Source organism: Myotis lucifugus, unplaced genomic scaffold (assembly GCF_000147115.1).
Source record: "Myotis lucifugus unplaced genomic scaffold, Myoluc2.0 scaffold_98, whole genome shotgun sequence".
NCBI lineage: Eukaryota > Metazoa > Chordata > Mammalia > Chiroptera > Vespertilionidae > Myotis > Myotis lucifugus.
Window position 1 is genome coordinate 3,464,865 of NW_005871146.1, and position 16,136 is coordinate 3,481,000.

Genomic DNA, 16,136 nt, shown 5'->3' on the forward strand with positions numbered 1-16,136 from the left:
AAAAAAGACCGTACCCTTTTATGTAATGATGTTTACTTTGAATTTATATTAGTTCACACAAACACTCCATCCATGCTTTTGTTCCGGCCCTCCGGTCCAGTTTAAGAACCCATTGTGGCCCTCGAGTCAAAAAGTTTGCCCACCCCTGGGTTAGGGGGTAATCAGGCAGGCAGGCAGGCAAGCGGTTGGGAGCCCACAGTCCCGGATTGTGAGAGGGTGCAGGCTGGGCTGAGGGACACCCCCGCCCCAGTGCACACATTTCGTGCACTGGGCCTCTAGTTTATTAATAAGGAAATTGAGGTATAGAGAGGTTCTGTAACTTGCTCTGTGTCACACAGTCAAGTAAAGCCAGATTTTGAATCCAGGGAATTTATCTCAGAAGGCAAGCTCTTCATTGCCAACTGCCATACCATACAGCCTAAAGATTTCGACCTACTCATTAATGTAAAGCAGAGGTTTTCAAAGTATGGCCACAAAACCTTGAGGGTGTCCTCCAGACCCTTTCAGTAAGTCTGCATAGTCAAAACTATCTTCTTAATAATACTATCACTTTATTTGCCTTTTCTGTTGTGTAAACATTTTTAATCAAGGTATAAAAGCAATGGTGGGAAAAACTGCAAGTGCCTTAGAACAAAAGGCAGTAGCACCAAACCACAGTAGTCATTGTATTCTTCAGTGTCAGGCACTCACAAAAAAAAAAAAAAAAGAAAAAGAAAATTTTAAAGACTGCTTAATTTAATGTCTTGTTATTTTATTACTTTTAATAAATCTCAAGCTTTGAGCACATAGCATTTTAGTATTCTGTATGATAAAATGGGCAGGAACTAGGCAGGTACTTCTGCTGTAAGAAGTATGGTGACTGTCCCCAGGAACAGTACTTGTGTGCTTCTTTGAATTGCAAGCTGAATTAGCAACTTTTTTTCACAGAAAACTGTTTTTATTAGAAAGAACAACAGATAAACTATGGTTATTCAGACTTGATATTTAGCAGACATTTTCTAGAAATAAAGGAAATGAACCTGTCATTTTAAGAGTATAAAGGGGTCCTGAGATCAAAGGTTTGAGAATAGCTGACTGAAAGAAATTCTGGACAACCCTTTTGGTCCAATTTGAGTTATGTGCTGCAACTAAAAGGAACTGAAACAGAAGTTCTTTTAAAGTGTCATTTTCACTGTGTCATTATTTCTTTTCAATTTACAAAATGAGTAAAATATTATTACACTAGAGGCCCAGTGCTCAAAAATTCATGCATTTGGGGGTGGGGGGCGGTCCCTCAGCCTGGCCTGCGTCCTCGCGCAGCCCGGGAGCTCTCGGGAGCTGTCCACCTGCCAGCTTAGGCCTGCTGCCCAGAGGATCAGGCCTAAGCTGGCAGTCAGACATCCCTCTGGCAGCCCAGGAACCCTCAGACATCCTTAGCACTGCCAAGGAGGCAGGAGAGGCTCCCGCCACCGCCGCTGCACTCGCAGCCATTAGCCCGGCTTGTGGCTGAGCGGAGATCCCCCTGTGGGAGCGCACTGACCACCAGGAGGCAGCTCCTCTGTTGAGCATCTGCCCCATGTTGGTCAGTGCGCATCATAGCAACCAGTCGTTCCTGGTCGTTCCACCATTAGGGTCAATTTGCATATTATCCTTTTATTATATAGGACTAGAAGCCCAGTGCACCTGCTGGCTTAGGCCCGCTCCCCTGGTGGCAGATGGCACGCCCAATCCTGTGGTGTCTGCCCCGTCTCCCCCGGTTGCAGATGGCAGGCCCGGATTCCGTGCTGGGGAGGGTGGCCGCTCAGATCGTGCTGCCGCCCCACCCACCCCGCCCCGCACACAGCAGGCCCTGATCCCGCACTGGGGTGGGCAGCTGCTCAGATCGTGCTGCCGCCTGCCCCGCCCACCCCAGGCCAGGATCTCGTGCTGGGGCGGCCGGCGGCTGGTGATTGCGCTGCCGCCAGCCCCAGGCGGGCGGCGCAGTGGGATCTGCCTGCAGTATGCAAATTAGCCACCATCTTTGTTGGCAGTTACTTTGCATATCGCGCTGATTAGCCAATGGGAGGCGTAGCGAAGGTACAGTCAATTACCATGTTTGTCTATTATTAGATAGGATACCATTTTTTAAAACTCATACATAACAGTGTCTGATCACTTACATGTGTAAAATAACTCATAAGATTATTAGATTCTTTCTTACCTTCATTTCAATAACAGTTTGCAGAGCTTTTGTCTTGGCAGAATCAGGGGCATTCTCAAATCTCCGATGCATCTCCTATACAATAGAAACAGAAGAAGAGTAAGTGTCCTCTTTTTCACTCTCATTTTTATAAAGGGGTGAGGGAAGAAGGAGTAACTGTGTACAAAAGGTGGTCATCCCAGCCTTGTAAGATACCCTGATCCTTCTCTATTTCCTGACCTTTCTCTGTGAAACAGGTAACTCACACACTGTATCCAGACTAAAAAAGCATAGGAGGGTTCCAATTTCTGAACACCTAGTTACTTAAAATTAGTCTCACAGACCCCAGCTACTACAACCGCTGAAACTACAACACATCCCCTACATGACTCCAAGACAAAATCAGAACTCCAAATGATCCAAAAAGGGGAGTAGAAATATTCCCTTTTTAAAAGGAGAAATAAAAGCAGTCACAATCAGTCTAGATTGCATAAGCACTAGTGTTGACAACATGCTTTCCATAAGATCCACCCCCAGAGTAGCAACCACCTGGCTACCAATGATGAAAATCTCTCTCCAGTGGGGCTACAAGTAGAAAGAAAAAGATAAGACTGCTGAACAAGTTTCATAAGTAGTTCATGTTTAGAAAATGTCAGAAAAACATGGCTATTTTTTAATCCAAATTTCAGTGAGTTCAGGTTCTGGAAGGAAGGAGGTGATGGTAGTAATATCACAATTAGGGTCTCCAAGGATCACCCACCCTGAAGTTACCAGAACACCTCAAAATATTTTGTCATATTTTGAGAATGTCTCTGAGTTTGTCAGTACTTCCAAAGTATTCTGGGACAGACTCTAGTGTTCCCCAAAGAATACCCAGATGAATACTTTCCAACTGAGAGTGCTTAACCATAATAAAAAGAAATGTATACTTTAATTATACCTTTCACCTAATTTATTCATTCTTGCCTGACCAGGAAGAATGGTTTGAGAGACATAGAAAATAGAAATGCAAACTTCATTGAGCTATCTATTCCTGAGAGAGTAGTCGTAATTAAATGACAGAAGTTCTAAATTATGAACAGTCAACAGTTGAAACACCAATAATTTCTGAACATCCACACTACCCATCTGACTGCTGATAATATGACAAAAAACCACTGTTAACACACACTACCCTTTCTGCTACCTCTTTCCCTAACTCCAGTCTTAAATATTCAACTAGGTATCCCACTTGTATGTTTAGCAATTACCTCAAACTCTACATACCCAAGATTAAACTCTTGGTGGTGCTCCAAAAACCTGCTCCATCCTTCCAGTTACTCAGGTCAAAAACCAATGAATCTTCTTAATGCCTTCTTTTTTTCTTTCAAGCCACAGCCAGTCAGGAAATCCAGTTAACTCTGTCTTCAAAACATATCCAAAATCCAAGCACTTCTTGCCATCTCCACTGCTACTACTTGGAGTGAGCCACTAACAAAAATATACCTCTTAATCCAACAACAATCAGGCTCCTCACTCTTTATCTCGCTTCCCTACAGTCTATTCTCAACAGAGCACTCAGAGCATCCCTTTTAAACATAAATTTGATCTTGGTACTCCTTTGCTCAAAACCCTGTCATGCCTCCCCATCTGACTCAAAGTAGAGCCACAGTCCTTTCAGACCCCATCTCTTACCATTCTGCTCAGTTACTATGCGTTAGCCATACTATGACTCCTTACTATCCCTCAAATATCCTAGGCATTCTCCAGTTACATCAGATGTTCTTGTTGCCTAAACTCTTTCCTGTCCTTCAAGTCTTGGCTCAAATATCTCTTCTATGTTTTTAGGTTTATTAGCTGTGATAATCGCATTGTGGTTTTGCAAGATGATGTCCATATGTTTTACAGATACGTACTGAAGTCTACAGAGGTAATTACATCCTTTTAGGAATTTGCTTTAAAATCTTGGTGAAGAAAAAAAATTTAAAAAAAGGAAGCAAGTGTGGCAAAATTTTGGTAACTGGAATATCTGAATGATAAGCATATTGAGATTCATTATACTATTCTCACTACTTTTGTATAGGTTTGAAATCTTCCATAAAAACATTAATGTTTAATGTTCTCAGTGCAACCTACCCTATTTTAAAACTAACATAAGAACCCACATGTCCTTTCCCCTTTACCTTACTCTACTTTTCCTTTTTGCTATAGCACTTATCCTATCACATTATGTAATTTGTTTACTTTTTATGTGTTTATTATCTATTTCCCTCTATAAGAATGTAAGCTCCCCAAGGGCCAGGGTCCCTGTTTCATTCACTGATGAATCCAGAGTGCCTACAACAGTAGCTGATACATTGATAAGTACTTAACAGATATTTAAACAATAAATGTCGAATGAATGAATAACAAATGGCTACTAAACTTTCAAGAATTAGGTAAAGAGGAATCTTTTAACCCCTTCCAACTTCTGTGCTGAATTATGTGCACTTCCTCTTATTTCTCACTACAGGCCCAGTGCACGAAATTCATGCACTGGAAGGGTATCCCTCAGCCGAGCCTGCACCCTCTCCAATCTGGGACCCCTTGGGAGATGTCCCCTATGGGATCGGGCCTAAACCGGCAGTCAGACATCCCTCTCACAATTCGGGACTGCTGGCTCCTAATCGCTCACCTGCCTGCCAGCCTGATCGCCCCCTAACCGCTCCCCTGCCAGCCTGATCGACGCCTAACTGCTCCCCTGCCGGCCTGGTCCCCACCGAACTGCCCTCCCCTGCCGGCCATCTTACGGCGGCCATCTTGTGGTGGCCATCTTGTGGTGGCCATCTTGTGACTACATGGGGCAGCCATCTTGTGACAACGTGGGGATGTTGCCATCTTGTAGCGCCCATCTTGTGATGACATGGGGGTGGCCATCTTGTGATGATGCGAGGGCATGACAGTCACCTAGGCTTTTATTAGTATAGTCTAATGCAATGATGGCGAACCTTTTGAGCTCGGCATGTCAGCATTTTGAAAAACCCTAACTTATCTCTGGTGCTGTGTCACATATAGAAATTTTTTGATATCTGCAACCATAGTAAAACAAAGATTTATATTTTTGATATTTATTTTATATATTTAAATGCTATTTAACAAAGAAAAATCAACCAAAAAAATGAGTTCGCATGTCACCTCTGACACTCGTGTCATAGGTTCGCCATCACTGGTCTAGTGGCTCAGTGCACGAAATTCGTGCACATTAAAAGGTAATTAATTAGAGGAAATATTTTAATATTGCTATTTACCCTTTCTCTATAATAGAAGTGTCAGAGATGAAAGAAAATTAGTAAAATGTATATGAAAATCTTCCTCCTAACAGAGTCTGGGGTGCACCACGGGACCCAGAGTCAAGTCACCACCCACCCACATGCGCCTCAAAATCGCGCAGGACCCAGGCCCGGCCAGCCCCCTTCCCCCATTGGGCTAGATCCAGACAGACCCGGCCGGTCCCACCCTTGTCAAGCCCTGCCGGGCGGGGGGCGCAACCTCAGGTCCCCTGGCCTGGAGCTGGGGAGGGGGGAGAGGCCAGGGCAGGGGGCGCGCCTTGAGGTCCCCCATCAAGCCCTGCCAGGTGGGTGACACAGCCTGAGATCCCCTGTTAAGCCCCGCCAGGCAGGGGGGCGTGGCCTGAGGTTCCCCGTCAAGCCCTGCCAGGTGGGGTGTGCGGCCTGAGGTCCCCTGTCAAGCCCCAGGAGTGTGGGGGGCGGGGGGGGGGGGGTACAGGCTCAGGTCCCTGCTAAGTGCTAGTTAAGGCTCATTATGGAAACTCGGCCTCAGCTGTGGGCGCCGCCATCTTTGTGGCGGAGTGACCGTCAATTTGCATATTCCCACTTTATTATATAGGATACCACATACTACATAACTGTCCTTTAACATTTACTACATTATATTTGAAATAGAAGCCTGGTGTATGGAATTCATGCACGGGTAGGGCTGGCTGGCAATAAGGGCTGATCTGCGGGGTGACTGGCGGAGTGATCGGGGGCCCCCACTGGCACCCGCCTTGGAGGTGACCGACAGGGCTTAACTCCTTGGAGTGCCGCAGGCATCAAACCTTAGTCCTCTTCTCCAATTTACTAATTCCTTTGGTGTTCTCATCCAGTCTCATAACTTTCAATACAATCTACCTAATAATAACTCCCAAATTTTATCTCCTGCTGAAATTCATACTTGTATATACCATTGCCTCCTTAGCATCTTCATGTGTATATCAAATAGATACCACACTGTTAATATACCCAATACTGACCTTCAAATTTTCCCCTTTAAACTTGCTTCATCTATTCCAGCACGATTAATGGTATGTGTCCACCCAGTTGTTTAGACCAAAAACTTAGAGGAGTCTCCTTTTTCTTACACCTACATCCAAGCTATCAGGAAATCCAGTTGTTCCTGTTTTCAAATGTCTCCAGAAACTAACTGCATCTTATTATCTTCACTGCCATAATGATCTGAGCCACCAGTACCTACTACCTGGATTATAGCAACAGCTTCTCCTGAAGTTGACTTCCCTATTCACAATAGGGCAGCTAGAGTGTTCTTTTTAAAACAAAAGTCAAGGCTGATGAATATTCTATTGATCTGTCCCCAAGACCTCCCCTAAATTCCCAGCCTTTAAAACCCTGAAAATGAAGGTCCCAGCAGGCTCTCCTTCCAGGGAGCACGCCTGTGCCATTTCCTTCCCCCTCTCCTTCACCCCCCCACCTCCGCACAAATCCCAAAACCTCTAAGGGACCCCATGACACTTGCAAGCAGGAGAACAATGGGCAGTGGCAGTTAACCCGGGCTAACCCCCTGAACCGGTCTCCAAGGCCTCCTTTCCCCCCTGTTGCTTCTTCTATGCCCTTCCTTGCCTCACTGCCTAAAGTATGTTTTTGCTGCGGCCAATAAATTCTTACTTGCTTAAATAAATAAATAAATAAATAAATAAATAAATAAATAAACAGAAGTCAAACATACTTGACACCATCAAAAGCCCCTCATTTCACTCAGTAAAAGTGACAGCCCTTAGGCTGGCCCAGAAGGCTTTATGTGATCTGGCCCCATTACTTGCCTGGCTTCATCTCTTACTATTACTCCCCCTTGGTCTCCAGACATACTAGCCCCCTTGCTTTTCCTCACTACATCAGTCCTGCTCCTGACTTAAGGCTTTTGCATTCATATAGATTTGTTTTTGGTGTGTGGGCCGATGCTCTAACCATTGAGCCAGTGGTTAGGGCTCAGTCCTCATCTTCCTAGAACTCTCAGAATTATTCAAAGTAGTAGTCCACTCCCTCCAATATACACATTTTCTCTTAATTATTGTGACACCACAGTCTTCTTTTTCTATCATTCCAGTTGTCCCTTCTGTTTATTTTGTATGTTCTTGCTTCTAAATTAGACCCCCAAGTACTATAGTGGCTGGGGGATCAGTCCTAAACCCTTTTCTCTTTTCCATCTAAACTCTCTCATCTACACTGCTTAAAATTCAATTGAGATACTAATGAATTTCTGGGCCTGCCTTCTGCTCTGATTTCAAGACTCACATATCCAACTGCTCATTTGCTATTTCTCCTTAGATGTCTAACAGGGAACTCAAACTTACTTATTAAGTAAAATTTGAAAAACCTCTTGATAGTCTCTTTAATCTGGTGAGAGATATCTTCCCCATCTGGTTACATATGGCACTACCCTACTAGTAACGCAAGCCAAACACCCGTGTCTCCTTTCATTCCTCCCAGATCTTCATTTCCCACAAGTAATTCAATAGCACATCCTGTTTTGTGTTCAAAATATTTTCTAAATTTATGTTTCACTCCATTTCCAGCCTAGTTTAAGCATAGATAACTATAATGGTCTCTAGTTAGTTTTCTTCCAATTGCTCTGTCCATTTTCAAGAGAGCATTGAGGTAATCTTGATAAAGCATCAACAAATCATGACACTAATCTGCTTTAAATGCTTCAACGAGTTTCCTATTTATTTCTCACTCCCTTCAAAAGCAATACGGTATGACCATAATAGATAGAAAACTGGTCCTCCTGTCAAACTATTTTAAAATTAGACAAAATGATTAAAATAATTGTTTTCAGAAATTGAAAAACAAGCATCATAGGACTCTGATTCTTAAGGAAAAGAAACAAACAAGGTGATGGCCCAGACTTGCTATCCAATATGTGATGCAAGGAGGGGAAACCCAAACAGAAAACAACAGACTTGCAGAACTCAAAAGACAGATCAATGTGAGAGACTCCTAAAGATAGTGGAAATGTGCAAAGCAGAATAACATAGAGAAGGAAGCTAGCCAGAAGGGCAGCAGTATCTGACAGGGGGTCCCCTTGAGTCTTTGGTCAAAAAGTGTGCATGAACAGGGCAAGACTCCACAATGTCAGACAAAGAACAACTACTGAGGACAAAACAATTACCACAGAGCTATGATTTAAGCAACTACCTTAATTCACATTGGGCTGGGAAAAATTTAAGTTCCAAAGTGAAGAGAATATCAGAGGCACTTAGTAGAAATACTGGTACTAGAAAGGCCAAGTCTTAGGGGTAGAGCTCATCTACCAGTAGCTCTAGAGCAGTGGTTCTCAATCTTCCTAATGCCGCGACCCTTTAATACAGTTCCTCATGTTGTGGTGACCCCCAACCATAAAATTATTTTCATTGCTACTTCATAACTGTAATTTTGCTACTGTTATGAATCGTAATGTAAATATCTGATATGCAGGATGTATTTTCATTGTTACAAATTGAACATAATTAAAGCATAGTGATTAATCACAAAAACAACATGTAATTATATATGTGTTTTCCGATGGTCTTAGGCGACCCCTGTGAAAGGGTCGTTCGACCCCCAAAGGGGTCGCGACCCACAGGTTGAGAACCGCTGCTCTAGAGGGAAGACTATCTAGAATACCCCTAACAGAGTGTTTAAAAGCAAGTCATAAAAGGATCAAGTTAATTCAAAATTACATTAAATCTTGCAAGACAAAACAGTTAATTAAGGAAGACAGTAAAATCCAGAATACATTAATCCAGGACAAACTCTGAATATATATATCACTTCAGGCCACAAAAATCTCTCACCTGCATTAAAACAAACAACTCATCAACTTTCTCCCAGCCTCCAGTTTGTCCACATTAAATCAATTCTCCACACTGTAAGCAAGGTGATTAACTGAGTACACAGGAGATATTTAGCAATATTTATTCAATAAATGAGCATAAAACTTTAAAATGTATAAACAAAAATAAAATGAATCCTACTAACTATAAATAATCTTTATTAATAAAATCCTGTAACCTATACTTTGCATTTTTATTTGGCATTTCTCTATCCACTTGAAAATATTAAAACTGCATTTCTTTGTAATACCTCATTATTCAGATACTGAACTAATTTAACTGACCACTTTCCCATTATCTAATTCCAAGTTAGGTAAATTTTAAAATGCTTTAAGGTGAAACTCTTATAATTTCATTTTAAACCTTAGTTAGCATATAAGCAAAACAAAGAAAACAGAAATTCATTTGAATTTTAAAAATATCCTCCTATGCTAAGAAACTAGGATGCATTTAGAACCATTTAGGCATAAAGCTTTCCTATTAAGACATTTTAAAACCTTTCACTCATAACAAATTTCCATTGAGAGGCCTGCACATTAAAGATCATTATGAACACATCTTGCAGTCAGTGAGCTACTAACATCCCCTGTTCCCAATGAGCACATCAAGCCTCTGACTCATGCACTGTTAATAATAAGATGAAACTCTGGAAATAGAAATGAATATGAGAAGTAGAATATGTTATTTGCTCACTTCATTTTGCTCCTTTTGACCTGAAAATTTTCATTCAAAAAAAATTAAAGTACAGGTAAAATTATCTGGTTCTTGTCACACTGTCAACTGAGGTTGACAGTAGAAAATGTGTTCATTTCCTCTCATTAACTTACTAAAGAATAATAGCTAGAGTTAGAAAAACAAACATTAGAAACAAATTTTCATATGTCTCTCTTTCTTTATAGTTTCTTTTTCAAAATAAGCCAACTTTTAATTATACAACTAAGAGAAAGGAGTATTTGTGACTGAAAAGTACTACTTATGTCTGAAATTTCTTGTCTTTAAGTTTCAAGTATCAGCCTCCAAACCCCTTGGTTCAAGGGTAGAAGCTCCACATTTTGAAGTCCTTTTATAGATTCAATCCTTTACACAAGTTCTAGGTCTACTATACTCACAACAAAAAAGACAGAAATAAAGGAAAGTATAAACAGAAAGAATCCTCACTTTTTTTTTCTGTATCTTAACTCAGCCAATGTCAGACAACATTGTACTTTAACCTTTTACCATCTCTAGTAATGGCATTAATCTGAGAAAATGTATCATCTGTCAAAATGGAAAGGAGGAATAAATGACAAAAAGAAGGGAGGCGAAAGAACCTGAATAAATAAGATACTCATTTCCCAAAATCACTACAAAAGAGCAAACTAACTAGGGACTCCTTTTTAATTCTTACTATTCTTTGTTATTTCTAGTTTTTTCTATATATATCTCTATTAATTTTTCCCTCCCCTCTCCTCTGCTTATACCTTACAACTGCCTATGATACAGATAGGCTTTCCTCAGTTATGCTAGTTAGATTCAGTATTTCAAGCCAAGAACCTAATCAAATATTAGGACTTTTAACCTCAAACATTTCTGCAAAGCCTAACATAATTAACAGATGTACTACCAAGGTTTGTTGATTGAAATATTATAGAGACAAAAACTAGCATGAATGTAATAATGTCTTAAAACAAATCTATATTTTAGTCATCACAACAATATCTACATTTTAAAAAATAGGAGCTGTCTATGGCCATACCACCCTGAACATGCCCGATCTCATCTGATCTCAAAAAAAAATGGAAGCACATATAGGTCTGAAATATATTATTTATTTAGCCTATCGACAATACTTAATGTGCATATAAACTGCAGATCCAAAAATTCCATAGGGCCTTAGATAATGTTCTGCCAATAGACCTAGAACCAAAATTTGGGTCTCAAACTTTGGTGTATAACAGAATCACTTATAAAACTTGCTAAAACTCATATGCATAAGCCCCAAGCACTAATCAAGTCTTGCCTGTAAGTCAATATTTGTCCAATAGAGGTCCAATAGAGGTCCCCACTCTTCTATCAATCAAAGGAAAGCTATTACAATAAAATCTAATATTAAGTAGTAACATAATGTAATTTCAGTACAAAGAGAAAATACAATGCTAAATTTAATTTTCTTCTTTGTCTTTGGCTTTTATTTAGCACATCAACCTGTTAGTTCCAAAATCATGTTCATAAACAAAATGACAAACTAATCACAAATGTTACTTGGTATAAATGCCATTTTAATGTTACCAGATTCCATCATATCTAAGATGCCACTGAATTTAAGAAATTCCATTGTTTTATGTGCTGTTAAGAAAAGGAGGAAATGCCTCCAAATAAATCATGACACAATGCCTTATTATTCAGAATTTTTATTTTATACTGATTGCAACGGTGCTTTTTTACTTATTTAACCATAGAGTTTAATCATGTATCATTCTGAACTATTTTTATGACTTTCTCCATACCAATAATTTTTTGTTTCAATGTTGATTCACAGTGCAATATTCTGAATACACACTGTTGAACAACAAATTAAAGTCAACAATAAATACCAAGGCTCACACCATCAACTAACATGATAACAAAATGAACAACTATGCCCTAGCTGGTATGGCTCAATGGATAGAGCGTCAGTCTGCGGACTGAAGGGTCCCGGGGTTTGATTCCAGTCAAGGGCACATGTCCAGGTTTTGGGCTCAATCCCCAGTATGGGGCGTGTAGGAGGCAGCTGATCAATGATTCTCTCTCATCACTGATGTTTCTATCTCTTTCTCCCTCTCTTCCTCTCTGAATTCAATAAAAATATGTAATATTTTAAGTTTCTCCCAATGTTTAAAAAACAATGAACAGCTATGACTATGCTTGTGAATACACAGGCAAACAAATCTAGCAGGACTGCTGCCTTGCTGACAAAGAATGTAAAATACCATCAAGGGTAAGACAATTGCACAATTGTTAAAATGGGAAAACTTGTGAGTCTTAGAAGTGATGAAATATAGATTTTTAAAATATGGACAATAAAACCTATGATATCCTGGCATGGCCAATGCACAATTCTTTTTGCGTTTCATGATACACTAGTGATATAATGTACAACAGTCATTTCAAATCACCATTCATTGAATCTATACTAGAGCTGTTAAGTTCTTTAGTAGACTTCCTTGTTAATGCTTAACTATACCTTTCCCATTTATTCTCAGTACAACCAGAGTAAATTTCAAAAACTAAACCAGATTTTTCAATCCCTTGATTAAACACTGGAATGGTTTTTCTTGTACTTTGAATAAAATTGGTGCAGTATCTGCAAGGATCATGAAGGCAAGTGCTTTTGTCTCCTGAAGGGCATGAATTTTCTTTTGTTCACTGCTATGTCCCTAGTGCTTTGCACATGGTTAGTGCCCAATAAATATCTGATGAATGAAATAAGTGAGTCTGTCCCTGACTACCGCTTCAACCTCTCATCTCATGCCAGCCTTCCTTTTATACAATACTAGAGGCCCGCTGCACGGATTCATGCACCGGTAGGGTCTCTCAGCCTGGCCTGCGCCCTCTCGCAATCCGGGACCCCTGGGGGGATGTCGGATTGCCGGTTTCAGCCCAACCCCCACAAGCCAGGCTGAGGGACCTGTGGGGATCAGGCCGAAACCGGCAGTCTGACATTCCCCGAGGGATTTAGTAGTGAGCAAAGTGGCAGGCAGCCAGGCACTGCGCCGCTCCCGCTCATCCTGGTCCCACTGCACCTGCCGCCACTGCTGCTCAGTAGTGCGCTACCACGGAGGTGGGAGAGGTTTACACCACTGAACAGCGCTCGCCAGCAGTGAGCCCAGTGTCTGGCACCCATCAGTCAGCTGAGCGGTGCTCCCTCTGTGGTGGTCAATGAGCATTAGAGCGATCGGTCATTCCACCCGTCATTTTGCTGTTTGGTCAATTTGCATATTAGGGTTTTATAATATAGGCTACTTTTGCCCTCTAGCTTCCTTACTGTTTGCTCAAAACTCTTTCCCATCAAGCCTTTGAAATTATTAACTCTTCTTCATGAAATGATTTTACCCAAATACTCAGGAAAACTATCTTCTTGTCTTTTTTCAGATCTCCCTTAAAGGGTACCTCCCCAAAGATACACTGTTTACAGAAACTCCCTCCCCCAACATAATTAGATTCCACTCAATTCCTTTATTTGAACTCATAATTGTCAGTTTACTGTCTCCTTTTATCATAATGCTAACTCCATCGGCTAATGTTTTATTTATAACTAGAGGCCCAGTGCACAAAATTCGTGCACTCAGGAGGGGGGGGGCAGTCCCCTCAGCCCGACCTGTGCCCTCTCGCAGTCCAGGAGCCCTCAGGGGATATCCAACTGCTGGCTTAGTCCCGCTCCCTCCAGGGACTAAGCCAGCAGTTGGACATCATTAGCTCTACCATAGAGTTGGGAGAGGCTCACGCCACCACAGGAGGGACTCTGGTGCAGGCCAAAGTCAGACGCTGCCTATGACTGGCCCTTGGCAACCTGTTTGTAACTACAAGAGATCGACAGTTTGTGGCTGCCTCTGCTGGACCTGGGTGTATGCAGGAAGGACCAAGCTACTCACCACAGTAGGCTTTTACTAGCACCAGGCCCCTGAAATCCACTTCTGCCTGTTTGTTGCCTGATAGGCTCAGTCACTGAAAGAGCCTCTGGCTGTACTCAAATTGTATGAAGTAGGTTCACAGTGGGTCACCAGGTAGGGGCAACTGGTGCTTACCAAACTGATACAGGTTCAAACCTGGTGCCAGTGCTGGGTCTAAGGCCACTCAGTAAATATTCTCTGGCCTACCAAGTCTATCTGTATGCTTGCACACCTTTGTGTTGGGGTAGAGTCTCAGGAAGTCATCAGGATGAGGCTTGATGACTCAACAGACCAATATTTAGCCAAGTGAAGGCAGGACTCTGCTCCATTCAGGCATGTGAGGAGATAATGGCCCCTGTTCTAGAGCCACAAAGTTTAGTCTGTCCCAGATTCAGTTTCAGTGTGGCTGCTTCTGTAAATTCTTGGTTATAAGACTTCTCTTCAGCAGTCTTCAGGATGGTTATTCAAGATGACTATTCTATAATTTTAGATATAATTCCAGTTTGGTACTCAGAGGCGGCAAGTGTATGTCCACCACCTACTCCTGCATCATTTTGGATCTCCCCAACAAGGCCTATATTTCTTTCCACATGAGATACATGAGTGAGACTTGTTATCTGTAGAGTTTGTTTGAAAATGGGTCATAAATTCATGGATTACCTACCACCTTTTCAAATTTACCAAAATTCTGATTGTTCTCTGCCAGAGTAACATGGTGACTTTTCATAATACTTAGCTATTTACTATTTATTAACCCCCAAACTCAAAATTAAATGGGCATAGGTTGAAATATTCAGAAGAGCAGTAGTAAAAATGTAACATTCAAAGTTCATCATGATGCTGGTATAGTTTTCATGTTGCATGCTGTTTGATGTACTATGGCCAGACTCTGGATTATCTCATTGAAATATAAAGTCTTTAAAATAAACTGAAAGAAACTCAGGATGTGTTTATAATATGGGAATTTACAGAAAACTTTCTAAGACAGTATGATGTGATGGTAATTTGAAGAGCATAAAATATACACAGATTAATCATAACAATATAGTTAGTATGTGTTGGAAGGATCAATTGGTCTAATCACTCTAAAAGACAAGATAGCCTGGCTGGCATGCTTCAGTGGTTGAGCATCAACCTAGAACCAGGAGGTCACAGGTTTGATACCCGGTCAGGGCACATGCCCAGATTGCAGCTTTGATCCCAGGTAGGAGGAATGTAGAAGGCAGCCAATCTATTCTCTCTCATCACTAATTTCTATCTCTCTCTCCCTCTCCCTTCCTCTATGAAATCAATAAAAAAAACATTTTTTAAAGACAAGTTTCAAAAATGTACACATTATTTGACTGAGCAAAATTTACAGGAATTTATCCTAAAAAATTAATATATAGGGATAAATGATTAAGGAAATTTAGTACAGCACAGTTGATAATACTGAAAAGTTAATAGTGGTCTAAATTTTCAACAGTAAGAGATATTCAAATACATGCAATGAAACGTTATAAATGCATTTGAAATTATAAAACTTTACATGTATTGACAAAGAAAGACAGACAATCAAGACAAATTATTAAGAAAGTGGGTGATATTACATTATGCATAGCTGCATACACATAGAAAAACTGACATTTATCATAGGTACTGATACCTTGGGTTTAAAGTTTTTGTTAATATATTTTCTAATTTTACTATACTAAACTATAATGGATTTACTCTGTAATAAAATTATTTTTTTAAAAAATGAATTTCTCTTTAAAAAATAAAAATGTCCTCAGTTTAGATATTTCAGATTTTTTGCAAAAGGAGAAACTGTGAAACAAACTATAAATTTAAAAGTATTCTTTTAAAGTTGCCATTTTGCTGTCTTGGGAATATTCCATTTTTTTTAAATCTCCTTCCTTACATTTCATTTAAGAAGGAATTATTCACACTGGCATTAACACAGTTCTAAGTTGTTGTTTTTCCCTATCCAGACCTGAAAGTTATCTGAAGTCTCTGACCACATGTAGAGAATAAAGCTATCAATTTTTTTAATTCAATGTAAGAAAAATTATTGACTTATGCTTTCTTAAAATGAAGCATTATCTAGAAAAGTGAAAACTTAACAACCACAATGGTCAGCTAAAGTCTGAGTTTTCTTTCTATAAGTGACAGTATGCCTATATGTCCTTCTTTCTCACTATGCCTCCATGGCAGCAAATGATTTTTATTACATATATTTAGCACA

General features: G+C 40.5%; 1 protein-coding gene across 15 annotated transcripts in view; it reads right to left on the bottom strand.

Annotated features, from left to right (window-relative positions):
- The window catches only part of ERC1 (ELKS/RAB6-interacting/CAST family member 1), a 495,769-nt gene that overhangs the window by 367,386 nt on the left and 112,247 nt on the right, over window positions 1-16,136 (bottom strand). For all 15 annotated transcript variants that reach the window (XR_001348910.2, XR_001348908.2, XR_002830082.1 and 12 more), the window contains exon 4: window positions 2,180-2,254. Coding sequence is in view for 1 of the 15 variants with exons in the window: in XM_023756715.1 (XP_023612483.1) it covers window positions 2,180-2,254 (75 nt within the window). In the remaining 14 variants the exon portion in view is untranslated. The remainder of the gene's footprint in view (window positions 1-2,179; window positions 2,255-16,136) is intronic.